This window comes from Megascapheus bottae, chromosome 26 (assembly GCF_031878675.1).
Source record: "Megascapheus bottae isolate mThoBot1 chromosome 26, mThoBot2.hap1, whole genome shotgun sequence".
Lineage (NCBI taxonomy): Eukaryota > Metazoa > Chordata > Mammalia > Rodentia > Geomyidae > Megascapheus > Megascapheus bottae.
Window position 1 is genome coordinate 1,624,492 of NC_143534.1, and position 27,203 is coordinate 1,651,694.

Genomic DNA, 27,203 nt, shown 5'->3' on the forward strand with positions numbered 1-27,203 from the left:
CAACCTTTTAGTACAACTACTTAAAAAATTATAGGACTGTAAGACCAAGAACTGGGTGGATGTATTTGCTTGATAAACACCTCTTATGAACATATTAAGTAATGGGCTCTAGGCAGTAGGTGTTTTGCCATGAGGATTTACACACACACACACAACCTCTTCTGGCTTCTAAGAACTCACAGCTGGAACACAATGCTAAAGCAGTAGTTACAACAGAAACAATGCAAACATTCTGAAGCAGTAGCTACATCATACTTTTTTGTTGTTGTTAAATACCGTTAAAAAGCAGATACCGTTCAGAGACCATTCAATGCTTGCTCTCACCAGAGAAAATAAATTCTGAAGAAAAATTCTTATGACTCTTGTTTGGATATACTGGAAGGTCATCTAAGAAATCACTTAGAATAATAAAAACAGAAAAATGCTAGTCAACCAGACACACTAACCAAAATGGTTAACACACCTACATTTAGCTCAAACTTTGCTTCTTCTGAAATCCAACTTTCAAAGAAATATTATTCAGCAAGCAGTAATACACACCTATACCCTTAATGATTTTTTCATAATAATTACATGCAATAAAACATACTTTTAAAAATTCACATCAAAACAAATGATACAATACTTTAAAAATCTACTACTTGAAATGTACATATTACTAAAGGACAAACCATTAAGATATTAAGATCACCTATATTTTTATGATTTTTTAAAAATCATTGTTCAATAATAGTTAAATATGCATTTTACATTTTGCCTTGATATACACACAAAGCTAATGCATTACAATACAGTTAACTACTTAATTTTTTTTAAAAAATCTAAAGTAGAAATCAAATCTCAAATCTAAAGTAGAAATTAAACTATATTATTAGTAAGTTCAGAAATTTCCCTTTTAAGGTTCTAGAAGTTGCAGCTCAGTGGCATCACCAGCCAATCAAGTACAAGGAAGCTACTGAGTTAAATACCCCTGAGGACAACAAAAAGACTTAAAAAAATCAAGTTTGATAAATTAACCATACTATGAACTTGTCATGTACATTCTGACAAAATACAAAAGAGCATAAATTTTATATAACCTCAATTTATGTGTATTTTAATCTGATAGAATATTCAAAGCAAGATCAATTGCTTAATTAATTACTCTGAAGATTTCTGAGACAGGGAATGTCTCTCTGTGTAGCACAGAGAGGCCTCAAAATCTATGATCCTTCATTCACCTGTCTAGTGTTCAGACTACAGGGCTGTGTTAACACCCAATATCTAAAGCAAGATTTACGGAAAACAAAATAAAGCAAAACACCTGATCACAATTTAATACTTTTAGCTGTATACCTTAAATGACAGTGTATTAATTAAAAAAAATGACTGTTAATAGGTATTATTACTAACTATAGCAATATTTAATAGCTTCTGTTATTAACATTTCATATTTCCACTTTCAATAACAGTTAACATCCAAAAGGAGACCGGGATAGTAGTTTTCATAATTAAGAATATAATACAGGAAAATGATATAAACGTATTACAGATTAGTCATATTTAAGATTAGTCAAAAACAGTTCAGCAGAATGGCAAAGTAATTATATCATTAGGTTGTCTTAAGGATTATAATTGTAGGAAGTAAACCCTAAGCATGTCTTTAGACACAGATCATATGTAATACCAACAATTTACAGAATACTAGCCAAACGCACAAACACCACTATAAATGGTTCACATGTGGCGTTAATTTTGTATTATGACGCACTTACAGAGTTTTTCAAATATCTCCAAAGTATTCTTTGTTAATGTCTAGTACCTTTAGGGAATTTGTGTTTGTATACATTTAGATAAAAATATTGATATACCTTCTAATTTATAAAACTATTGAATAAACATGTCCAAAAACTACTGAACACATCAGGTTTAGTAGACAATTCTGAGGAGCTGGGACGGTGACCTAGTAGTAGAACGCCTCCCTAGCATGCATGAAGCCTTGGGTTCTATTCCTCAGTACCACATACTCAGAGAAAGCCAGAAGTAGTGCTATGACTCCAGTGGGAGCACTGGCCTTGAGGAGGCTCAAGAACAGTGCTCAGGCTGAGTTCAAGCCCCAGGACTGGCCAAAAAAAAAAGTGAGGGGGGAGAATTTTGAGCAGGGTGGCTTACACCTGTAATCCTACCTACTGGGGAAGCAGAAATCAGTAGTTACAAAATTTTAGGCCCGCTTAGGCAAACGTTTTGTGGACTACATCTCAACCAACAAAAGTTGAGCATTTTAACGCACACCTGTCATCCCAGCAATGCAGGAAACAAATAGGGAAGACATACTCCTGGCCCGACTAAGTAGAAACATCTGAAAAATAACCCAAGAAAAAAGGGCTGGGGGCATGAGTCAAGTGTTAAGAGTCCTTGCCAAGCAGGCCTTGAGTTCAAATCCCAGTGCAGCCCAAACAGTGTTAAAAGAATTGAATTTACTATGTAAAGAAAAAGTAGCATTTATGTGACTATAACAAATAACTGAATTATCCTTTTTACTAACTATATTTTTTTCTTATACTCCATCAAAGGTCATTTGGCTAAAAGAGAAATTTATAGATACCAACTTGGAAAACAGCCAAATGGACCTCATTTTATGGGACTTCAAATTTTTTGCTATAGTAAAGAGGTGGTTTTCTACAGTACTTTATTTTCCTTTTATCATGACCATAGTAATTTAAATAGAACTGAAGAGCTTTGTACTTTTTATCAATATTTCTAAATACAATGGTAGCATAGCAGGGACTAGAGCACATGAAAGTACAAGATGAAAAACAAGAATATTCTAGAGAAGGAAGGAATGGAGAAATAAAGGTAAAAAGTGACATAAAAATATTTAACAAAGATAAAAAATAAAATGAGATAAAATAATAGGAAATAAGCATTGTCGGGCCGGGAGTTTGGCCTAGTGGTTAAAGTGCTTGCCTAGCATGCATGGAGACCCGGGTTCGATTCCTCGGTACCACATACATAGAAAAAAAGCCAGAAGTGGTGCTGAGGATCAAGTGGCAGAGCTCTAGCCTTGAGAAACAGTGCTCAGGCCCTGAGCTCAAGCCCAGGACTGGCAAAAAAAAAAAGGAAATAAGCATTGTTACTCAAATTAATTCCAGTCCCTAAACAGTGTTTTGCTTCCACTTAGTAGATGAACGTATATGACCCAAAGGGGTTACAGAAGAGAACTGCCATCACATACAAATATGAAGTCTAAATGGATCAAAGGCCTAAACATTATGCAAAAACATAAAATTTCAAAATAATGAATTTAACAGCACTTTCTTAGATATAATACCATAGGTAACAATGACATACACATATTAGACATCACCAAAACTAAAAACTTTTGTACATCAAAGTATTCCATAAAGAAAGTGAAAGAAAAACTACAGAATGGGAGAAAATATTTGCAGATTGTACATCTGATAAGGGATTAATATGAAGAACTACTCCAGCTCAGCAAAATCAATCACAAAAAATGTACAGGAAGCTGAACAAACATTTCTTTAAAGACAGAGTATTTTCTACCACTGAGTAGGTGATAGGAAAATACATATCAAAAGCATGAGATATCCATTCACATCAATTAGGGTGGCTAAACATGTTTTTAAACAGTGAATAACACATGTAAACAAGGAAGAAGAAAAACTGAAACTTGAATACGTTGCTGGTAAGAAAGTAAAAAGGCAGAGGCTCTATGGGAAGGGCCTTCTAGTCTCTCAGGAAGTAAGCACAGAGTTACATAAATAAGCTAAGAGGCCAGGCTACATCCCTCATTCTGTATTTTACTACTTTTAAAAAGCAGCAGCTCTGTGGAGTGCTGGTGGCTCACACTTGTGATCCTGTCAGGAAGCTAAAATTTGAGGATCTCAGCTCATAGCCAACCCAAAGCACGACTTGATCTCCAATTAATGACCAAAAGCCCCAAGTAGAGTTGTATAACTCAAGTAACAGAGCTTTAGCCTTCAGTAAAAAGCTAACACAGTGTTCACACCCTGAGATAAAGCGCCAACCAGCACCAAAACAAAAAAAGGCTTTTATTTGAACTTTAACTTCTCTACTTCCATCTTGTTGCCATAAAGCCTTAAGGTCAAACATTTGTCTAGCCTTTGCCGTGTTTCAGGCAAACATTTCTAAACGTAGTAAGGAGTATTCTAACAGAAGATGAGATACATTGTCTTCATGCTTCAAAATTAAATCCATTTGAATAATATAAAATAATATGGTGCTGATATACAAAAAGCCTGAGCAATAAGTAAGGAAAAAGAAAAGAAAAAGATATAGAGGAAAACAGTTGAAGAAAAAGAGTTACCCAGAGTTCTAGGTAAAAGTTCCCCAAGAACCAATTCCTTTAGTTCAGAAAAATAATTTAGGATGAATTTAGAATTGGAAATAATTTAGGATGAATTTAGAATTGCAAAAACTAGAAGTTTTTCCAATTGCAAGGAGCAATTGGAAGGAAGGAAACAGAAATTTAGGATAACTGAAGAATGGTTAATTTTGAGCACAAACAAGGAAAACTAAGAATCAGCAGCTGAGCGGCTGCAGTCAGAACAAAAGCCATGTGTACTGTGAAAGGAGTGAGCAACTGAATGCAATGCCACTGAGGGCAAAACAAGGTGCAAGAAATGAGGGTGGCACTGGGAGACTCAAGGCCATCAGTGATCTTGGTAGAAGAAATGAAGGTGGCATTGGGGGACGCAGGGTCACCAGTGATCTGGGTAGAAGCAGAACTCTGCTTCGAGACTGGGGCTAATCCGAGTGAGTGCATACAGAGACAGAAAAGAAAATGAGTAACAAGTGAACACAATGCTTTCAAATACTTCGCTGGAAGAAAGTGGAGCAAAGAAATGACGCTCTAGGATCAGGGAGCCCAGGTTTCTATTGACAGGAAAGAAGTAACTTCATGTGCACACATGCACTGGAAAATTTCTGAACAGACCAAGGAAACAGTGTGATGTCTGATGAGTGGCGTGACTGGTAGAGGAGGAAGGTAGCAAGGCAGATGGAGCTAAGACTGCAGGTAAGTCTTCTCATTTGGAGTTCTCAGTGAGATTAGAAAGCAAAACCAGCAGCTGTTGAGTGGACGGAGAAGACATGAAGGAAAGAAGAAGACATTAGGAAACCACAGGAGAAGGTATCTCACCTAGGATTTAGTCATTAAATTGAAGGAGTTCTCAACCTCCTTATTCCTTACCTCTCCATTATGGAAAGACACAATTTAATCCGCATGCCAATAAGCTAACACTTCTAATACTCAGTTGTTATAGAACAAGAGTAAATTCACCATACAAAGAAGTGATGATAGGTTAATTTCAGTACATAACCTGACTTTAAAAAGATCATTCATGCAGTCTGACGGTGCTTTTTAAATAAACTGCATTGGTGTTGCAGCTCAAGTGTAGCCTTGAGGAAAGCCCAAGGACAGTGCTCAGGTCCTGAGATCAAGCCCAGTACTGGCAAAAAAAAAAAAAATCAAAAGGTAACACACACTACAATTTAATGATTTTATTCTTCTTTCAAAGTCATTTTTTGGACTGAATGATATTTAAAATAACTATTTAAGAATAATTTACTTACAGGCTGGGACTATGGCTTAGTGGTAGAGTGTTCGCCTAGCAACCGTGAAACCCCGAGTTGCATTCCTCAGTACCACATAAACAGAAAAAAACCAGAAGTGATGCTGTGGCTCAACTTGTAGAGTGCTAGTCTTGAGCAAAAAAGCTCAGGGCCCAGACTCTAAGTTCAAGCCCCAGGACTAGACAGAAAAAAGGGGGCGGGTGGGGGGGGGGAGAGGGAGAATTACTTCTTAGGATACTCCAAGCATTCTTTGGCCAAATGATCTAATGCATTCTCTAGCACTGCCTAGTGGTTTTACCCATAATCACTGTATCACAAGTGTTGTAGCAGTATTGCAAGATTTGTGATTTAGGGTTGAGAATTAGTAATTGGTAGTTAATTTCTCTTCTTCCCTTTTTCCCCCTCCTCCCCTGTTCTATCTTCTGTCCTCTCTTTTTTTTTCTTTTGCTAAACCTGGAGCTTGAACTCTGGGCCCAGGTAATTTCTCTGAGCTTCTTTGGCTCTAAGTGAGAACACTGCCACTTGTTTTTAAGTATTTTCCTGGAGGAGTCTGAGGGAGTTTCCTTCTCAGCTGGCTTCAAATCATGATTCTCAGATCTCAGCCTCCTGAGTAGCTAGGATTATAAGTGTAAGCCACCAGTGCCCAGCTTGGAAGTAAATCTCCAGTGATATAAAATACTATTATTTTATTAGTCTCTGAGTAGTAAAAAAAATCATACTAATCTTTGAACAAAAGTAATAACAGTTGTTCAGCTGGGAAAAAAGGATATAGAGTGAAATTTTTACTATGACGGTACATGAAGCATTTCAGAAAAGGTAGAAAAAATACAGCCGGGCATTGGTGGCTCACACCTGGAGCAGGCTGAGATATGAGGATGGAAAAGTCTGTGAGACTCTTTTTTGTTGTTGGTGGTGGTGGTCATGGGATTTGAACTCTGGGTCTGGGTGCTGTCCCTGAGCTCTTCAGCTCAAGGCCAGCACACTTCCAGTACCTCATGGACTTTTGTGCCCAGGCTGGCTTTGAACCATTATCCTCAGATCTTAGCCAGAATGATAGGCGTGAGCCAGCTATGCGGCTGTGAGGCTCTGATCTCCGAGAAACTACTTAGAGGAAGACGGAAGGGGGCTGTGGCTCAAACAGTAGAGTGGTGGCTTTAAGCACAGTGAGGCTCAGAGACAGAGCCCAGCAGGAGTTTGAGCTCTAGGAGTGGCAGAGACAAGAGAACAATGGAGAGGTCAATCTGAAATACTGCACTAAACCACACAACCAACCAAGTCTGCTTCCTGGATCAGTGTCAGGTGAAGCAAAAACACATTTACGTAGCTCTACATAAAATGTTATTAGGAACTATTGCAGCTGAAGGTAAAGTTATTTTCATGAAAAACTTTTATTTGTTTGCTGGTACTGGGCTTGAACTCTAGGCCTAGGTGTCATCCCAGGGCTTCTTTCACTCTGAGCTAGCAGTCTTCTACCACCTGAGCCACCAGTGCCACCTCCAGCTTTTTCTGAGCAGTCTCACAGACTTTCTTGCCCAACCTGGCTTTGAACTGTGATCCTGAACTCTTAGCCTCCTCAGTAGCTAGAATTACAGGAGTAAGCCAAAAACTTCATTTTTAATCCACATCAATTAAGTATAAATGCAGAGAGTAAGCCAAAGACTTCAAGGGGAACAGGAAAAAACAGTTGTAGCATTTCTGAGGACTTATTTCGGCTACCTCCCATTTTCCTCCCATCCCCAAATCCAACTGTAAATTTCAAATCTAACACTGCACAATCTTTTAACAACCTGAAACTCAAGGAGTCAATCTTCTCGATTATACAGAAAACTGTATTCTAATTGTTTAAAAAAACTAAAAAGCCTTGGGCTGGGAGTTTCGCCTAGTGGTAGAGTGCTTGCTTAGCACACACGAAGACCCAGGTTCGATTCCTAAGTACCACATACATAGAAAAAGCCAGAAGTGGTGCTGTGGCTCAAGTGGTAGAGTGCTAGCCTTGCGCAAAAACCCAAGGACAGTGCTCAGACTCTAAGTTCAAGCGCCAAGACTGGCAAAAACAAAACAAAACAAAAGCCTCATGAACATCTTAATTCTTGTATGTACAAAGCCACTTTTGTTGAGCAAAAGTATTATTTTAACAAAAATGGAGAATCAAAGTTGGAGAAGGCTAGAATTCTTTTATTTGTCACAAAATTTCAAGCATTTTATAAAGGCCAAAAAGAAAACATGTTTCTGCATGTAAGTTAGGAAAAGAACCAAGAGAAAAGAGTTGAAAGAGAATATGACAAGGTTCTTACCTAACTTATGGGCATTACTTAATAACTACTACATAATTACTGAACTTAACAGATTCAATTCTGAATCAATATATTATATCTTTATATTTATACTAGGCAGGAATGAAAAAAAATCATTTAACAAGATGAAAATGATTTAGTATAGGCTTTTTTGGGGGGTGCTGGTCCTGAGGCTTGAATAGAATGTTGTCCCTGAGCTTTTTTGCTCAAGGCTATGGTCTACCATTTGAGCCACAAATCCATTTATGTATATGTATATGTACACACACACAAACACGTATGTGTATATATGTATCTGTGTGTATATACATACATGCACACACACACACACATACACACACGTACATGCATACATATAATTAATTGGTGATAAAGAGTCTTACAGACTTCCCTGCCTAGGCTGGCTTTAAACCTCAAGCCTCTTCTGACTTCGGAGTTGCTAGTATTACTAGGGAAAGACACTGACACCAGGCTCAGATCTTTTTTAATCTTGTGAGAAAAAATAATAATGAGTTATAAACAAAACACTTCCTTTATGACTTAAGCTGCTATTTTCTTCCTAGCATTAGATAAGGCTATGCTTCTATTCCTATTGCCACAACAGAAGTAGTGTGCTTTTTCTGTTGTTGTTTTTGAAGTTACGGGGTAAAGTAGGTTTGACCCAGGGTCTTAATATGTAGCCCTAGCCCAGGCTGGTCTCAAATTTGCATTCTTCTTACTTTAGCCTTCCTGAATGCTGGGATTAAAGCTGTGGACATCACATCTGGCTCAAAAAGTTTCTTTCTAGGAAACAGAAAATCTGAAATGATATCATCCTAGTAACTCCCCAAGCACAGCATGTGAGGTATGCGGGGCATGAATGAGGATGTTCAGGTGTGTACGCATCTATGGACACACACCGAGGGCCCCAGTGAACGCCTCACACTGCTTAGCCACTGAGCCACACTCCATCCGTAAGTGGAAAAACATAAAGCAAGGAAACTATATTCCTCCTTGAAAATTGAAAGCATCCATGATGGATGGCTCTAAATCTATCACAGACTAAATTTCATATACAATATCATGGATTCCAAAATGCAAGAAGTTATTATTTAGCAACAACTACGTGATCAGATCTTACAACTGATTTACCAATTTAGGACAAAATTGAAATGCAAAACTTCTTTGGCTAAACCGAAGAAAACTTGTACAAGGAAAAAGCTGAAGCCAGTGATTATAATGTCACTAAATCTCAGTTCTGTCACTCAGTCCCTAGGTCAGTGGCAGTCACAAAATGCCTTCTGTTTTAGACAAGGAGTTTTTACCTATACTGTTTCAAAGATACTAACAAAATTCATCCCATGGCTTCTGAGCAAGGCTGTGATACAACAGCTGTTACTGACAAGACAGGCCATTCTGAAATATTTTCAAAATCCCTACCTACTAAAGAAATATGCAGACATGAGAAGAACACAGAGGCTAACATGGCAATGTCTTTAAAACAGAGAGGGCAGGTGGCCTGGTAATGGTCTTAGAGGCTTCAAGAAGCTCAAACTATCACTTCATCCTAATAACGTGCTTTTCTTCAACCTACATGCTTTAGATAAAAATCAAAGGGTCTTCTAAGTGCTGAGGACATTAAACAGGATGTCATTAAGTGAGGTAATTCCCTGTAGAAGCTTCCAATGTTTTGGTATGGTACTGTGACCTCAATTAGAAAACTAAGGTAATTTTCAAAATAGAAAGTATTTTGGAGGTGTTTTTAGGTAAGAATCACTAGCTAAAACTCAAGTTACCTCACATTCCATCCGCAGTAATGCACCAAGTAAAGGACCTCTCCACCTTCGACATCAGAATCTTTTATACTAGCTTCATACATTTTTTGATTTTTCCCTCGTCCATACCGCACTTGGACTTTCATGCCTGGTGGGTAGCACTCAAACTCCTCTTCCTCATTGTTGTCATCATCATCTTCCTCCTCTTCCTCCTCCTCCTCCTCCTCCTCTTCTGCTTCTTCATCATCTTCATCTTCCTCTTTATTCGTTTCATCTCTTGAAAGGTTTAAAAAATTGCAGAGTTAATAAAAGATACTCCATAAGTTTTCCAGTTCCAAACCACATATACTGATAAAAATTGTGGCTGTGCTTGTCCGGAAACAGCAGGTTCCATGTGCATGAAATGCTGAGTTTCAATGTACTATTCACTAGAACTGTGTAAGATGATAATGGTGAAAGAAAGGTATGTTTCAAGAAAAATGAAGATTAAAAAATAAATGCATCAAAATTTTTCCAAAGGTCAGAAGAACAAAAAGTTGTATTAAATAGCAAGTTGACTGTAGCAATTTTCTCATGTTTCTAATTATGGAAACATTTCACATCTCAGTTGACAAAAAAAAATAAAATAAAATCTCTGTACTTCTTTGAATTCTATAATTCAACAAGTATTTCCACTTTAAAAGTGAAGGATGTAGCAGTGGCACTCAACAGATACTATGTTAAAAATGAACTATACAACTTGTGAGTGGACTAGGAGAGAAAAACAGAGAGAGAGGGAGGGAAAGAGTGACATTGTCCAAAAAGAAATGTACTCATTCCTGACTTATGTAACTATAACCCCTCTGCATAATACCTTCATAATAACCATAAAAATTTTGCAAAAAAAATTTATTGAAAGATGCTAATCTTGGGCCAGGAGTTTAGCTTAGTGGTAGAGTGCTTGCCTGGCATGCATGAACACCGGGGTTCAATTCCTCAGTACCACATACATCGAAAAAGCCAGAAGTGGTTCTGTGGCTCAAGTAGTAGAGCTCTAGCCTTGAGGAAGGCCCAAGGATAGTGCTCAGGCCCTGAGTTGAGTCCCTAGGACCGACCAAAAAAAAAAAAAAAAAAAGATGCTAATCTTAATCATGTTAAAATGTTCCCCAATCAATTTTCAATGTTACACTAACTGGAAAAAATTAACTTTCAGAGAAACATTCCATCTAATTTGTTTTACTAGCCTTCTAAATGTCTTTCACCTATGTTTGTTCTCTCAATCACACTTACTGCAACTTTTCCTCCATGGATTCTCAACATGAAAATTCCTAATAGGTAGATGAGAGGCCAATTACAACTATAGGAAATTACAAACTTTTCTGGAAGGGGCATGGTAAATACTTGGAGCTTCACAATACCATCTGTTTCCTAAAAGTGACCATTCATGGCAGGAAGATGGGGCGATATGAGAATCTTAACAATGTAGTTCACTCTGCTCTCAAATCACCAACATTCTTGCTTCAAGCCTACCAAATTATGCTAGGTTTACAGACATCTGGCTTGATACTCATTTTATAATCACCCACAGATCCGTACTAGATAAATTAGATGCTGGGCGCTGGTGGCTCACACCTGTAATCCTAGCTACTCAGGATCTGAAGATCATGGTTCACAGCCAGCCTGGGCAAGAAAAGTTCTCATGAGACTTTCCAAAAGACCACCAAAAAAGGTAGAAGTGGCTCAAGTAGTTGAGTGGAGCTGTGGCTCAAGAAGTAAAGCTACTGTTTTGAACAAAAATGCTAGGACACAGCACCCAGGCCCCAAGTTCAAACACCACTACCAGAACACACACAAGCACACACAAACACACACACACTCAAAAAAGGTAATGCAATTATATAGCACTAACAATATTTATATAAATTTGAATATGAAACTCAAGACTATTTAATTGCTTCATCTGTACGGTTGTATTGTAATAGTTCTCACTTAAAAAGGATCCATCACTTCACAAGTAACAAAAGGATAAAATATCAGAAAACAGAGCAAAAGACAATTATTTAAAAATTAACGACTATAGGGCAAAAGAGGTAACTTAGTTGTACAGCAAATCCCTACCATGTCCAAAGTCCTGAGTTTAATTTCCGGAACCCACTGAAGGAAGGAAGGGAGGGGAAGGGAGGAGAGGGAAGGGGAGGGGAGGGGAGAAGCCAGCCTTCTTCTAGTGATAATTTTTACATTCTTATATGCAATTTCCTATAGAAACATATTAATGCTTAGGCCAGGAGTATAGCTTAGTGGTAGAGTGCTCGACTAGCATGCATAAAGCCCTGGGTTCAATTCCTCAGTAACACATACACAGGAAAAGCTGGAAGTGGCACTGTGGGTCAAGTGGCAGAGTGCTAGCCTTGAGCAAAGAATGTCCAAGGACAGTGGCCAGGTCCTGAGATCAAGCTCCAGGACTGGCATAAAGAAAAATATCACTCAATTATAAAAGCAACGAAATAACCTACAAATAGTGAAATAAGCAAGTACTCTATAAAGAACCTGTGTCATCTAGTTCTTTCTGTACAGTGCAAGAGCTGAAATGAAGTCTAGAGTTCACAAAAAGTACCCAATGTATCAGTGTTATCTATATACAAAGACTAGAATTATCTCTACTTTACTCAGGAGCAGGGTGAGGCACACTCTGGCTTTGAACTACTACAATCTTCAGATCTCAGCCTGCTGAGTAGCTATGATGACAGGTGTGAGCCACCGTGCCCAGCTTAACTACTTTATTTTTAAAGTTTACTTTATTATTATTATTATTGCTGTTGTTATTGTGTGTTTTTCGGGGGGGGGCAGTCCCGGGGCTTGAGCTCAGGGCCTGAGCATTCTGTTTGGGCTTTTCAAAGCTACCACTTGGACCACATCATCACTTTTGGCTTTTTCCATGTATGTAGTACTAAGGAATCAAATCCAGGTCTTTGTGCATGTTCGGCAAATACTCTACCACTAGGCTAAACTCCCAGCCTTTTAGCACTGCCAGCCCTGGGGCTTGAACTTGGCTTGCGCACAGTCCTTGAACTTTCTCAAGGCTAGTGCTCTACAACTTGAGCCACAGCACCACTCCTGGCTTTTTCTGTGTATGCAATACTGAAGAATCCAACCCAGGGCTTCATGAATGCTAGGCAAGCACACTACCACTAGGCCACACTCCCAGCCCCTAGAGCACACTTAGTCCCAGCTTATTAGCACAGGCGTGACAGTTCCAAGGCTACATGCTGATTTTCAAGCCATTCTAAACGGCAAAGTTTAGACCCTGACCCTCCAGAAACAAATTAAACTAAACTACGTTCAGTTCCAAGTTACCTTATTTTTATCTGTAATCCAAGCATTCAAGATGCTAACAGAGACCCAGCCTGGCCTATACAATAATAAGAGCTTATCTCAAAATAGAGGCTTAGTAACTTGTCAAGTCAGTAAGTATTTAAACGAAGCATAGCATATTGTGAAATTGAAGGTATTAATATTAACAATATTACAATTCTATAATAAAAACAATTTTAACAGACTAGAATCTCAAAAAATAGCATTATGATAGCAAACTATTAAGCACAAATTTAATGTTGTACTCAAATACAAAAAAAAATACTATGGTATTTTCTTGAAAATACTACTTGTTCAAGTCTTAAGACTATGCACTACAAAGGAAAAGAATTCTATTTTGATGTCCGTGGTAAAACTGATTTATCATATACCTGAGAACTACCATATAAAAGACATGACCAAATACCAACAGCTCACGCCTATAATCCTAGCTGCTCAGGAGGCTACGATCTAAGGATTGCAGTTCAAAGCCAGCCCAGGCACAAGACCGTGAGACTCATCTCCAATTAACCACTAAAAAACCAGAAGTGGTACTGTGGCAGTGATCTGAAGAGCTCAGGGATAGGGCCCAGGCCCAGAGTTCAAGCCCCAGACCCACAAAAAAAAAAGTAAAACAGACCACTAAACTGCATCTTACATAAAACAAACACTGAGTACAGCTAGGAAAAAATAATAGTATCAAATATCTTTGAACTCTAAGTGCTTTATGGCATATTGTTATTAAGCAAGAAGCAAAACTAGTACACCAATAAAATGAAACAATGAAAACTTAGAAAACTGCATTGCTATCATAAAATGTACTTAAATAATACATTTACATATATAAAAAACAAACAACATAATTGTTGGCAAGCCACAAAAACCTCTCTACCTCCCTCCCTCCCTCCCTCTCTCTGTCTCTCTGTGTGTCCCCACCCACCACCCCATCTCTCTCTTTCTCTCGGGCTAATCTTGGGCTTGAACTCAGGGCTTAGGCATTGTCCCTGAGCTTTCTGTGCTCAAGGTTAGTGCGCTACCACTTGAGCCACAGCTTCACTTCTGGCTTCTTGGATAGCTAGTTGGAAATAAGAATCTTTCCTGTCCAGGTGGCTTTAAATGTGACCCGCAGACCTCAACTTCCTCAGTTGCTCTCCTGCCTTAGTCTGGCTTTGAACCATGATCCTCAAAACTCTTTCCTGAGTAGCTAAGATTATAGGCATAAGCCATCGGTTCTCAGCCTCTTCTCTTCTTTTGAAGAAATTAACTGTTCAACTCATAGGGTAACACACTAGATCTGTTAGAACATAGAATGCCAAGATGCTATCAAAGAAAATGCAACCAACATACAGATTTTTTAAAAAGCTGATGCATATATTATGCACATGCACACATACATGTTATATATATATACATATATATATATATATATATATGATTTGAGTTAGTTGTATTTTCAAGAACATTTGGGGGAAACACTTTGAAAGGAAAAAAAAGCCATTTCAACTCAATAAATGCCCAATCTGCATTAAAGTTACGAAACTAAGAAATCAATTACAGTAGTACATCCTATCTGTTGCTTGCCAGTTTCAGTTATAAACCACTAGAAGCAATACAAAATATTAAATGGAAAATTCCAGAAATAAACAGTTCATGAATTGTAGTATGAGAAAATCTTAATACTTTTGTGTTCTTCCTATACAAGATTTTGAATCATTCTTTGTCTTGCATATCACACTACACACACGATCTGTCACTTATAGGTGGCATCTCAATTATTTCAATTGTCATAGTAACAGTACTTGTTTTCAATTTATTTTTAATTTAACCCTCAGCAAAAACCCTCAGTGCAGAGGGCAAAGGAGGCACCCAGGAACAAAACACAAAAGGACAGACTAACTCTGGCGATGAATCACAGCATAGGAGAGAAAACACAATATAGTTACATTGACATTTCAGTCAACAGACTACTCACAACAACAGTGGTCTCCTACAACGCTATTATCTCACAATGCGGTAGCCATCTCAGCTTGCCTAGGTACACTCTTCCATGATCTGCACGGCAATGAAATCACCTAACAATGTACTTCTCAGAATGTACTCCGTGGTTAAGTACATATGACTATATTAAAATATAGGACCGTAACTTCTTTATGCTTTTAAAGAATTCCCTATCAAAACTGGGCAGTCATATCAAGAAAATCAGTTTATACTACAAATATAGTCCTAGGTGACTTAACAAGAATACATTCTGAGCAACCCACCAGTAGGTGAATTTCTCAGTCATCGTAGAATACGTAAACAAACCTGGACAGTATAGTAGTCTATATATTTAGATTATATCATACATCTTATGGAACCAGTACTGGCTTAATGCTACATAGTCTATTACTAAATTTATAAATATCCATAACACATAAGAGTTTAGAAGATAAGCTTACAAAATATATTATGTAGATTAATATGTACCAAATTGGAAACTTCAAGACATTCCTAGTACAATGAGAACAAGACTTTTCAAAGTGCCTTATAATAGTAGATGCTCCAGAAAAGATTTTTGTCAAGTCAAATCTTGTCTGAGTTTCTTATTATTTGAATAGTATCCAGTAAAAGGAGCACTTTAAATACATACTTATACACAAAGAGATATGGAAAAGTATAGTCAAATAAATGCTTTTATTATATTCATCAAAACCCAGTATTTTTTTTCATGCTTGCTGTCACCAAAATTTCAATAGAAGGATTAACAGATTTTAGGCAAACAGCTCAGTATTTACAGTTTCTTAATAAAGTAAAACAGTATCTAATAGCAGTAAAGCATATTTTAATATGTCCTCACATACACGAAAATAATATACTAGAAACAAACACTACATTCACCTTAGCTCAGTTGATTTTTATACCCCAACCATTTGTATACCGTGGCTAAATAACAGAAAAAGTACAAAAATGATTTTTAAGGTGCTCATTTAAATGAGCTGTTAAATGGAAATATTTTTAAATCTCAGACATAAAATTAAATACCTCAAATGATCTATAATATATCCAGGGACCACTAGCAGTACAATGTTAAATAATTCACTTTTTCAAAATGATTAAAACAGTTCTACTAATCACATAAAACACAGTAATTGCCTCTGTAATAAAACCTACTATTTTCCCATTCTTAGTTTTTGCTTAAAATACATAAACAACTCTCAGACCTTATAGCCAACATACCATCTATATAACACTGAAGGATACCGTACCAAAAGTTCATACTAATACTGAGAAGACCATATTCAGTAAAATGTACTTTTTCCTCACTAAAAATTGGTATATTTCTATGATGAGAGCAAGAACAGATCTTTTTCTACATAAATACATTAGTAGGGTCTCTGAAGGCAAATGCTGTTTTCTTTATAAATGCAAGTGACTATTACTCTATATTTTGTCATTTAAATGTACACATGTATACAAAGAGTGAATATTAAGAATTTAGCCAAAATGCATCATAACCAAAAACAAATTTCTTACCCAGATTTTGCTTTTTCTTCTTCAGCTTCTACCTCTACGCTGAGGGACTGATCTACCCTAGCCGTGCCATCATCTTTATCTTCCAGACTCTCATTTTCTTCTGACTTTTTATTGGAAACTTCTTTTTCCTGATCAGACTGTAGAGGTATAGATTCTAATAAATTCTTTTTACTTCCCTAGAAAAAAATCAAAGGAGCTAAACAAACAAAAGTTTAAAAATAGAACTGCAAACTAGTAACTCAGAGACCTTAAGAACACAGGAGGTAGCAACCAACACTAATGTTGCTGATAAAATGGATTACAATGAACACATTCCTGCCGATCTCCAAGTGCATGAGGCAAAAACAACTAAGGGCTACCTTGACCAGTCATTATCATTATTTACAAGTAACACTTAATGAAGGAAAGTACAAAGGATAACACTTCACAATAAATTAATTTTGAAATTTTACAGAGAATGCAGAGAACATCCCACAGGCAGCAAAGGACAGTGAACAATATCTGATTTACCAGAGAAGGCTTAATATTTTCCTTTCTTTCCATCTCATCCTCTGGAGGTTTCTCCTCCTTTGGCATTGTATTCCTCTCCTCTTCAGTCTTTACTTCTTTGATCTCTGTTTCACCTTCTTCTTTAACTTTTATTTCTTTTACATTTTCACATTCCTTACATGACTTATTAACTTTCTCAGGCAATGCCATCTGAAACTCAATATTAGCCGACCTACAGTATTCCTCAAAGCCATATAAGTATCTGGAAACATGAAGAGAAATATTTCAATATGCAACTGTACAGAATTTTCTTATTTGCTTCTCCCTTTTTTTGCCAGTCCTGGGCTTGAGCTCAGGGCCTGAGCACTGTCCTTGGACTTTCTCAAGGCTAGAGCTCTACCACTTGAGCCTCAGCACCACTTCCAGCTTTTTTCTATGTATGTGGTGCCAAGGAATCGAACCCGGGTCTTCATGCATGCTAGGCAAGCACTTTAGCCACTAGGCCAAACTCCCAGCCCTCTTTTTTTTTTTTTTTAAGATAAAATTATATAGCATAAATTAGGCTTAAAGTTACAACCTTCCTGTCTTAGCCTCCACAATGCTGGCATTACAGAAAGAAACTAGCACATCAGACTACAGAGGTTCTTCTGTTTTTTATTCATTTCTCATGTTTAAGCTTTATTTACATTTTAATTTATTCGATAGTTCTCATCTTTTTCTTTTTTTTTTTTGGTCCATTGTGGGCCTTGGGTGCTGTTCCTGAGCTCTTCCTCTCAAGGCTGGCGTTATACCACTTGAGTCACTTCCTTTTTTTTTTTTTTTTTTCTTCTTTTGGGGGAGGGGGCACGGACCTCAGGGCCTGAGCACTGTCCTTGGGCTTTCTCAAAGCTAGAGTCCTATCACTTGAGCTATAGCACCACTTGCAGCTTTTTCTATGTATGTGGTACTGAGGAATTGTATCCAGGTCTTTGTGCATGTCAGATAAGCACTCTACCACTAGGCCAAACTCCCGCCACCACCCCCACCCCAACCCCCGCTTGTTTTTTAAAGGCATGTTCTTCCCACACAGCTCAAGCTGTCCTGAATTCATGATTCGCTTACCTCAACTTCCCACAAGCTAGGATTATACATGTATACCATGCTAATTTCTTCCCCATTTTTTGTTTGTTGTTAGTCATGGGACTTGAACTCTGGGTCTGAGCTCTTCAGCTAAAGGCTAGTGCTTTATCACTTTCGAGCCACAGTACCACTTCCCTTCCCAAATTTTTCAACTCAAAAAAGCATTCTGTCGAAGAAATAACATACACTTGAAACCTGTGCAGGCCAGGCACCAACAGTGTACACCTGTCATCCTAGCTATGAAGGAGGCTGTCCACTAAGCCAGCCAACATGCAACAATCCTCAGGACTTCTACTTCCAATTAACCACCAAAGAGCCAGAAATGCTCAAGTGGCAGAGCACTAGCATTGAACACAAAAGCTCAGGACAGCAATCAGATACTGAGTTCAAGCCCAGCCCTGGAATTAAAAGAAAAAGGTGTTTAAAGTCATAATCCCTAAAAAGAAAGTAATAATTTTACAAGTGTTGATGATGAGATGGTTCATTTCTGTGACACCAGCATTTTTAGAAGGTAAAACAAGGAGGATCATGAATTTGAAATATAAACTGGACAACTAAGCAACAGCCTCTTTCCACAAAATTAAAACATTAATATGTATATATATATATATATATATATATATATATATATATATAGAGAGAGAGAGAGAGAGAGAGAGAGAGAGAGAGAGAGAGAGAGAGAGAGGGGAGAGAGCGCTTTCTTTAATGAAAGGATCCTTAATATCAGTGATATTAGTAGTTCTCAATTTAATCAACACAGTAACCATAAACAAGTAATATTAACTCATAAAACTGAAGAAATCAAGGCTTATTAAAAATTGGCCAAAGACTACCAACATCTAAGAATTGGCAGAACTAGGATTCTACATTTGACTATTATTACCTTTTTAAGCTCCACACAGAATTTTACACATGTTCTTGGCCATAAAAACTTGACAAATTGTTCATATACTGGAATAGAAATGCTAAAAACATGAGAGTAAGCTAGGTACCTATGACTCGTGCCTAGGCTGGAAAAGCAGAGCTATGGCTTAAGTGATAGAATGCTAGCCTTGAGTAAAAAAGCTCAGGGACAGTGCTTAGGTTCTAAGCTTAAGCTCAAGCTCAAGTACTAAGAATAAAACAAACAGAAAATGCTATTTTAGACTTATGAGGCTAGCAAAATCTTTAATAACTTCAGTTAAATGGTAAATTTAATTCTGCTTTCTAGATAATATACTGATAGTTTTATCAAGCACACTGACTTACTTTTTATAAGCACATTTAACATTGTATCCTGCGGCTGAGTTTAAGACAGGAATTCCGAGATCTTGGTAGACTTGTTTCCAAACAGCTCCACTTTCAATCTAATGGACAAAATAAAATGAAAACTATCCAATTAAAAAGTGGGAATGTAGAAATATTTTTATAGACATAGCATATATGATACCCTATTTATTGTCAAAAAAAGTAAAAAATTCAAACTTAATAAATTCTAAGTTTGACTTACATATTAAGTTTTAGTATTCTACAAAGTCTCAGAACAAAAAAAAAAAAAAAAACAACAAACCCAGAAGTAGTGTGTGGCTCAAATGGTAGAGCACTAGTCTTCAGCTGAAGAACTCAGGGACAGCATCCAGGTCCAGAGTTCAAGCCCCATGACTAACAAATAATTAATTAAACAGAGGTATAATAAATATGAAAGTAAACAGGTTCTTAATATTCTTCCCTCAAAATTAACAAGCTAATGAATCAAAAAAGTTATACTGAAATTAGTAAAGCTTTTTATCACATAGAATACTATGTTGGAGGCCCGGGAGTGTGCTTGCCTAGCATACATGAAGCTCTGGGTTCGATTCCTTGGTACCACATATACAGAAAAAACTGGAAGTGGTGCTGTGGCTCAAGTGGTAGAGTCTTAACCTAGAGAAAGCCCAAGGACAGCGCTCAGGCCCCAAGCTCAAGCTGCCCAGGACTGGCATATATATTATATATATAATATATGTATATATATTGTATATGTACACATATATGTATATATATGTGTGTATATATGTATATATGTGTATATATACACATATATATGTATTAGTTGGATAAATAAAATATGGCGTATCAGATAAACTCAACAGACATTTTCTGTCTCCCCTTGGGCACTGTGAGAAAGATTGAGAATATAAACAATATTAAGAAAAGGCCTCTTGCTCGTAACCCTAGCAAGGAGGGCTGAGACTGGAAGGATCATGATTATAGCCCAACCCCTCACGAAGTTCAAAACACTCCATTATCATCCACGTGTAGCACATGTCTGTTGCCACAACTACTCAGGAAGCATACATACATAGAAGGGTAACCATCTAGGACAGCCTGGGAGGTGGGGGGAGAAATAGCTAAAAGCAAAAAGGGCTGGAAGTATGGCTCAAGTAGTAAAGCACCTGTCTAGCAAATGTGAAGCCTCAAGTTCAAACCCCAGTGTCCACTGCCCTCCCCACCCCCGCCAAAAAAAACCCTAGGATGAATAAAAGTATTTCTACCACTGATTGTGCTCAGACCTTCATGAAGCAGAACTTCCATCAAAGAACGAAAAACTTAACAGTAAATAAACTCAAAACAAAACACACAAAAAAACAAATTTAATGAAAATTTGTAAATATCATCTTCAGAGGCTGTCTCTGCTCCCAGACTTTCCATTTTCTTTTCCTTATATTCTAATGTCTTATTAAAAGAAAATTATTTTAGAGATGGAGATACTTAAAAGCAGAAGGATGAGACCTGACGAATGTGGTTCATAGCCAGCCCCGGCAGCAAAGTTAGGAGACTCATCTCCAATTAAAAACCAAAAAGCCTGAGTGGAGCTATGGCTAGGCTTGAACAAGAAAGCTTGTGTTCAAGCCCCAGGACGCGCACCAAAAGAAAAAGTTTCACTTCTGTGTATAGTACTCACATTATCAAACCCTCCAAGTTTGTGTACAAGTCTGAATAACTTAAAAAGATTCAAATTTCGATATCCAAGTACAGGTCGTTTGTTAATAGGAGTTCCTGTTAAAGAAAACACACATAAAATTATTCTAAATTTTACTAAAATGAAAAATTAAATAAAGAAGGTTTGGTTGAACTAAACAAAACACTGAATTAATGTAACCACTGTTTCACAGTGGTTGTGTTTAAAATACTTTCTCTGTATTTTCCTAATTTACAACTATTCTCAACAATTATTATGCAGCAAAACTATATTTTAATTCTGACTCAAGAAAATGACAAGGACACTAAATCAAACTATCAGGCTAATAAAAAGTAACAAAGGTATAGAAAAGCTGCATTCCAGCAGTCACTGTGGCTCATGCCTGTAATCCTAGCTACTCCGGAGGCTGAGATCTGAGGATAGAGGTTCAAAGCCAGCCTGGGAAACTAAAGACCGTGAGACTCTTATCTCCAATTAACCTCCAGAAAACCGGAAGTGGGGCTGTTGCTCAAGGGGTAGGGTAGTAGTCTTGAACCAGAGAGCTCAGGGACAGCACCCAGGCCCAGAGTTCAAACCCTATGGCTGACCAAAACAGAAGACCAAAAAAAAAAAAAAAAAAAAAAGGCTGCAATCCATTACATTTCCAAAAAAATGAGTGGTTACCAATTGTATTTTATCTAATTAGATTTGATCATTTCTTTCCATGTGTTTTACACAGAAGCAAAATAAAGGTAAACTTCTTAGACCAAGTAGACGAAATCTCCATTTACAGCAAGACTACAGGAATCAAAAACATTTTGTATTACATGAAAAGGTAACCATGTCTCAAAAGCTAATTTCATGTATCAAAAAAGACAAACAGCTAGCTTCTTCTCATCAGTATTGCAAACAGGGATTTAGGAAACATCAATATCCAAAATATTGTAGCATTCCTAAATATGAATCTTTTGTACTTCCTTTCCAGCCAGAAAACTTTCTGCTTCTCCCTACATTTTCTTGCCCCCTTCCTAGGAAAGGAGAATACAGACAGGTAACAGTAGATAAGCAAAAGGAAAACAGTCCTGCTCAATGTCAGTCATTACTGCGAATTTGATGCTCATTTTTCTTCTAAGTCCTTCCATTTTTTTCCCACAGTAGGCAAATTTCATACTCTGAGGTATAGTTTATCTTGAGATTTTTGTCACATTTTTATTCTTTCTGCTCCCAGCTCCATTCCGTGTTTGTCTTTTTTTTTTTTTTTTTTTGTCGGTCATGGGAGTTGAACTCTGGGCCTGGGTGCTGTCCCTGAGCTCTTCAGCTCAAGGCTATCATCCTATCCCTTGAGACACAGCACCACTTCTGGTTTTCTGGTGGTTACTTGGAGATAAAAGTCTCACAGTCTTTTGTGCCCGGGCTGGCTTTGAACCACAATCCTCAGATCTCAGCCTTCTGAGTAGCTAGGATTGTAGGCGTGATCCACCGCACCGGGGTTATGCTTGTCTTTTTTGACAGAAAGTCTCACTAGATAGCCCAAGTTGGTCATATGAGTTGGAATTATGTATATACCATCACAGTCAACTCGTATTTCTTCCTCAATTTCTGGCTTTCTATGGATGCATTAGTGTTTAGCTTCATATGCACAGGTCATATAAAAATGCAAGATGCATACTCAGTGTGATCTCCTACACATGTATTCCATATATATCAAGCTGCCTTTGGAGAAGACTTTTGTAAAGGCCTGCATGTTAAGTAGTCACAAAACAGTAGCACTGACTGTCAGTCTCTTGCCTAATATAGAAAGTTCTTTGGGGTACCAAATACAGGTTTGCAGAATACAATACAAGCATTTATTTGTCCATGACAATTATATTATCTATGAAAACACTATCAAATTCTTCACTGTATTTACTATATGACAGACACTGTCAAATGTTTTATTACCAGCAGTCAAAAATATAGTCTTAATGTCTAGTGGCACAAAGCTTAAGGGGTTGAATTCTTTTCTTTTTTAGCATTACTGAGTCTGAATTCAGGCTTATGCTTGACTGTGGCAGGTACTCCATCCACTTGAGCTACATTCCTGCCTACTATGCTTTATTTTTCTCAAAGGGTTTTTTGCCTTGGACCATGACTTCCTTTTCTTATCATCTCCCATGTGGCTTAGATTGTAGGTACTCGGCCTAATAGCAGGCTTATTTATTTAAGGGGTCTCACAACTTCTTTGCCCAAGCAGGTCTTAACATGGAATGTTCCTACTCTGTCCCGAGGATTTTTGGAATTATAGGCACGTGCTACTACACCTAGCCTTAAATTCTTTATTGTTGTGTGTTTGATTATTGTCATTTTCTAAATTTTTCCAGCATTTTAAGTTAGAACCAGTAAGTGGTACAAGAAGATTTCACTATACTGTATATTACTTTATACTACAATGTACTCAGACCAGATTCAATTCCTCTAACATTTTCCTGGATTGTTTCTGGCCCCCATGAATTTTTACTTGTTTAAAAATATTAGTTCACTGGTATCTACACTATTAAGGATAAGTGAAAGAAAAAACTCTCACCTCGGTCTTCCATAAATTTGTACAGCTGCTGAAGGAAGTTCTCCCTTTCTTCTGGAAATGGTTCTATCTCTTCCTAATCACAGAAGAAAAGATTATTTTCATCAATTCAGCATTTTAATGATAAAAGTAAGATTTCCTGCCAGAAGTAAAGGCTAATGCTTATTAAAATATTTCAAAGGAGGCCGGGAGTTTGGCCTAGTGGTAGAGTGCTTGCCTAGCATGCACGAAGACCTGGGTTCAATTCCTCGGGACCACATACATAGCAAAAAGCCAGAAGTGGTGCTGTGGCTCAAGTGGTAGAGCCCTAGCCTTGAGAAAATCCAGGGACCGTGCTCAGGCCCTGAGCCCAAGCCCATGACTGGCAAAGAAAAAAAAAAAAAAATTCAAAGGAGTTTTTCAAAATAAAAAATATTTACTACTAAGTTATTGAAAATCAGGTCATGTCTAGGCATTTTAGAATATATAGAAGAAAATATATGTAAAAGATACCATAATAGAATTCCAAATGTAAATCTCATGGGGAGAGATGGGGAGAAATTATTCATGATGTCTTACTGTTACCAGACCTCTAGTCTAAATCAGGATTCACAGGCTCAAAAGACCTATTCTCAAAATAAACTGGATTAGGTTTGAACATCAAAGCTGACTCTGGTATTGCTCCTCAAGAAACTATACAACTATGGGTCCCATTAGTTGCAACTACAAGCATCCTTTATTATATGCAGCCCCACTGTACAGTACTTCAAGCTTATATAATCAGTAAAGTGGGGAACAAGTTTGATCTACAATACCTGAAGATTCAGACTTAGGGAAATCTTCAAGTAATAAAATAGCTCCCCGATTTATCAATTACAAGGGAAGGACTAGCTTCTTGCTGCTGTGGCCAAGGGCTGTGGCAGTAGGGAGCTGGTCCTGAAGGAACCTGCAAGGAGCAGGGTAGTAGGTAAGAGGGAGGAACTCACCAATTCAATGACTTTCATCCACTCAACCAACATTAAATGAGCACCTGTAAGAATAGGCGCTATGATAGGTGCTCAATCAAATAAAAGAAACAGCTGTGGGGCCTGCCATTACACAACATCATTAGGAGTACTGCAGAGAAAGTGATTCGGGAGATACAGTGAGCCTTCCTAGCCACTCTGGCGAAACATGCAGCTCAGCTCGGGGAGCAAAATGCAAGGGCACTGAATTGATATTCTGAATGAATCTAAACAAATCCTTCCTATATTGGAAAATCATGAGCTGAATGACATGGTTCTAGTGAATTCTCTTATTTTAAATGCCAGTACAGCAAAGGAGAACAAACTAGAAACTACAGATACTGGTAAACTATTAGGCTGCTAGTTGGCAAGTGAACAAAGAATAAATGAAAACTTTTAATTTGCTGATGTTAAATACATATTTCTTAATTTAAACAATCTACATAGGCCAAGTCCTGGTATAACCATGCAATATTCATCAAGGAAATCTACTTTCAGACTTTAAGACAAATGTCTCCACAGGACATACTATACTATGACTTAAACAAATTCCTATTCCAAAACCATTTAAGTGAAGTTTGAATTAAACTTATGAGGCCAGATTTGCATTTGTGAAAACAAGTCTAAGATCTAGTAACTGCTAATTTCTCCCTCTGTGTCTGTCTATGTTTCTGCCAGTCCTGGGACTTGAACTCAGAGCTTGGCACTGTCCTTGAACTTTCTCAAGGCTAGTGCTCTCTACCACTTGAGCCACAGTACCACTTCTAGGCTTTTCTGTATATGTGATACTGAGGTATTGAACCCAGGGCTTTATGCATGCTAGACAAGCACTCTACCACCAGACCACAATGCAGGACCCCTAACTACTATTTCTTGATCATTGATTACAAGTGATGCACTAGGGATAGATACGCTTAAGTATAAGACAGGGGCCTATCCCTGACAAGTTTATCAATTAGTGAGGGGGAAAAAGAAGTCAATAAATGTAAATATATAACACACACACACACACACGTGTGCACACACATGTAAACCAATAAAAATTATACATAAAGTAATACAGACTTAAAAATGGAGTGATAGAATTTCCTGAGAGAGGTGATGAGTCACCATTCCCCTTTCCAGAGATGCCTACTGAATAGACAGTAGGCACCCAAGTGCCACAGGCTGACTGATGGAAGAAGGGTATATGAGGCATATAGTTAAGAGGCCCTGGAACTGGCAAAAGTGGCAGCAAGGTGTATAATTTGTCATTGCTACAGGACAACATTCAAAAAGGAAGGATATTATGAATGTGATATAAAAAAACAAAACAAAAATATGAAGGGGCTGGACCAAGAAAAGGGTTTTATACTGAAGCTTGCCTTAAGTCCAGAGGTTTCAAGCAAGAAATTGATCGTTACCGTTTTTATTCTTTTTTCCCCTGGGTCTAGGAATGGGATCTAGGCCCGTACACATGCTATTCAAGCCCTATATTACTGTAAGTATCAACTGCCCTCATTTTAGCATTTTAAATAGAAAGAAGCTAGGGAGAAGACTGAGGCAGGGAAGCTATCCATTGTCATCTATGACCATAACATGCAATTTCCAGAGCAGTCCAGTCCATTTCATTAATAGCTTACTACAGTTCAATGGCAGGATTATATACTTTACTGAAAATTTTACACAATAAAAAATTATCTTCTTTTCCCGAATATATTCTGGGCAACTGACGTTAGGGTCAAACACAGAAGCTATCAGTGTCAGCTATGCTAGACAACTCAAATGAAGTGGTTCAACAACCAACTGAGAAATGTTCTCAAAGCCACATCTAAGAAAAATCAGCTACAATGAAATCTAAGTTTTACAGCTCAGGGTATGGCTCTATTGACCCTGATAATAAACCCCAATGCCACAAAAATCCCAAAGGGAAAAACCCCACAAGTCTTGATAGAAAGTGCTTATCTGAATTTCATAAAATTCCAGACTTGATAAATTAAAAGATGGGAATAAATCAACAGAAAAATAAGATGACCATATGTTGGCTGTTCTTTTAATAATAGGTAGAAGGCCCCTTTCATATACTTTGGTAGGTATTTCAGTAAATGGTCATCTCATGAAGTGCTAATTCTCATGGGTACAAACTGGTACAAAGCATGTTAATGTAAGATTAACCAGAGACTGAAAAGACTAACAAGAATGCATAGAGTTCTACTTTTGCAACATTGTGTTTTAAGACAACTTGATTTTGATAAGTATTGCACATAAAATGTCATGATTAAGTATTTCTAATGAACTTATGTCAAGTTCTAAGCAGTTGTCAGCACTTTAAGAAACATAACTATGTGATTTACCTCTTCTTCACTGCTATTATCCTCCTTTTCTTTTTCATCATCTTCTTCCTCTTCTTCTTCCTCTGCTTCACTGCTGGAGCTGTCTTCTTTCAATTCAGTCTTCCAGTTAGCTGGAACAGTTCTACTTTTGTGAAATTCAAGTGCATGATCAAAAGCTGGAAAGAAACCATCAGATATGTGAGCTGGGGAAATGAAGTCAATTTAAAACAAATTATCCAAAATAAATAAAAACTACCGTCATTGACACACATAGTGTCTACTATATTCCTGGCACCATGTTACCTATTTTTACATGAGGCAATTCACTTGCTAC

General features: G+C 37.5%; 1 protein-coding gene across 2 annotated transcripts in view; it reads right to left on the reverse strand.

The window, feature by feature from the left end:
- The window catches only part of Arid4b (AT-rich interaction domain 4B), a 107,651-nt gene that overhangs the window by 21,262 nt on the left and 59,186 nt on the right, over positions 1-27,203 (reverse strand). The window contains exons 11-17 of one of the 2 annotated variants that reach the window (XM_090318756.1): positions 26,891-27,045; positions 23,578-23,650; positions 21,018-21,112; positions 19,343-19,440; positions 16,997-17,237; positions 16,487-16,662; positions 9,665-9,919 (exon numbers count right to left, since the gene is read on the reverse strand). In XM_090318756.1, the coding sequence (XP_090174882.1) occupies positions 9,665-9,919; positions 16,487-16,662; positions 16,997-17,237; positions 19,343-19,440; positions 21,018-21,112; positions 23,578-23,650; positions 26,891-27,045 (1,093 nt within the window). The remainder of the gene's footprint in view (positions 1-9,664; positions 9,920-16,486; positions 16,663-16,996; positions 17,238-19,342; positions 19,441-21,017; positions 21,113-23,577; positions 23,651-26,890; positions 27,046-27,203) is intronic. The other variant, XM_090318757.1, reaches the window with a different exon arrangement.